General features: G+C 65.7%; 1 protein-coding gene across 1 annotated transcript in view; it reads right to left on the bottom strand.

Annotated features, from left to right (window-relative positions):
• LOC104545812 (serine/threonine-protein phosphatase 5-like) overlaps positions 1-238 on the bottom strand; it is a gene marked incomplete at its 3' end in the record, with an annotated part of 2178 nt that extends 1940 nt beyond the window's left edge. The window contains exon 1 of the mRNA XM_010191028.1: positions 194-238. Coding sequence (XP_010189330.1) covers positions 194-238 — 45 coding nt within the window. The remainder of the gene's footprint in view (positions 1-193) is intronic.
• Positions 239-251: the final 13 nt, after the last annotated feature.

The raw sequence follows: 251 nt of genomic DNA, 5'->3' as shown, positions 1-251 counted from the left end.
CATTGTGACACCAAGGGGGTCCCTAAGCTCAGGGAGGTCCCCAAACTGCCCCCTAGCTCAAAGACAGACATGTTGACACCAGGAGGGTCCCCAAAGCTGGGGGCACACAGTGACCCCAGGGGGGTCTCTAAGCTCAGAGGGGGCACACGCTGACCCCAGGGGGTCTCCAGGGCCAGCCCGGGCCCGTCCTCACCGTCTCGTAGTCGCGCAGGGCGGCCTTGAACTTGCCCAGGGCCATGTTGCTGGCGGCG

This window comes from Mesitornis unicolor, unplaced genomic scaffold, assembly GCF_000695765.1.
Source record: "Mesitornis unicolor isolate BGI_N332 unplaced genomic scaffold, ASM69576v1 scaffold30068, whole genome shotgun sequence".
Taxonomy (NCBI): Eukaryota; Metazoa; Chordata; class Aves; order Mesitornithiformes; family Mesitornithidae; genus Mesitornis; species Mesitornis unicolor.
The sequence above is the reverse complement of the archived record's forward strand: the minus strand, read 5'-3'. Positions and strand labels throughout refer to the sequence as shown.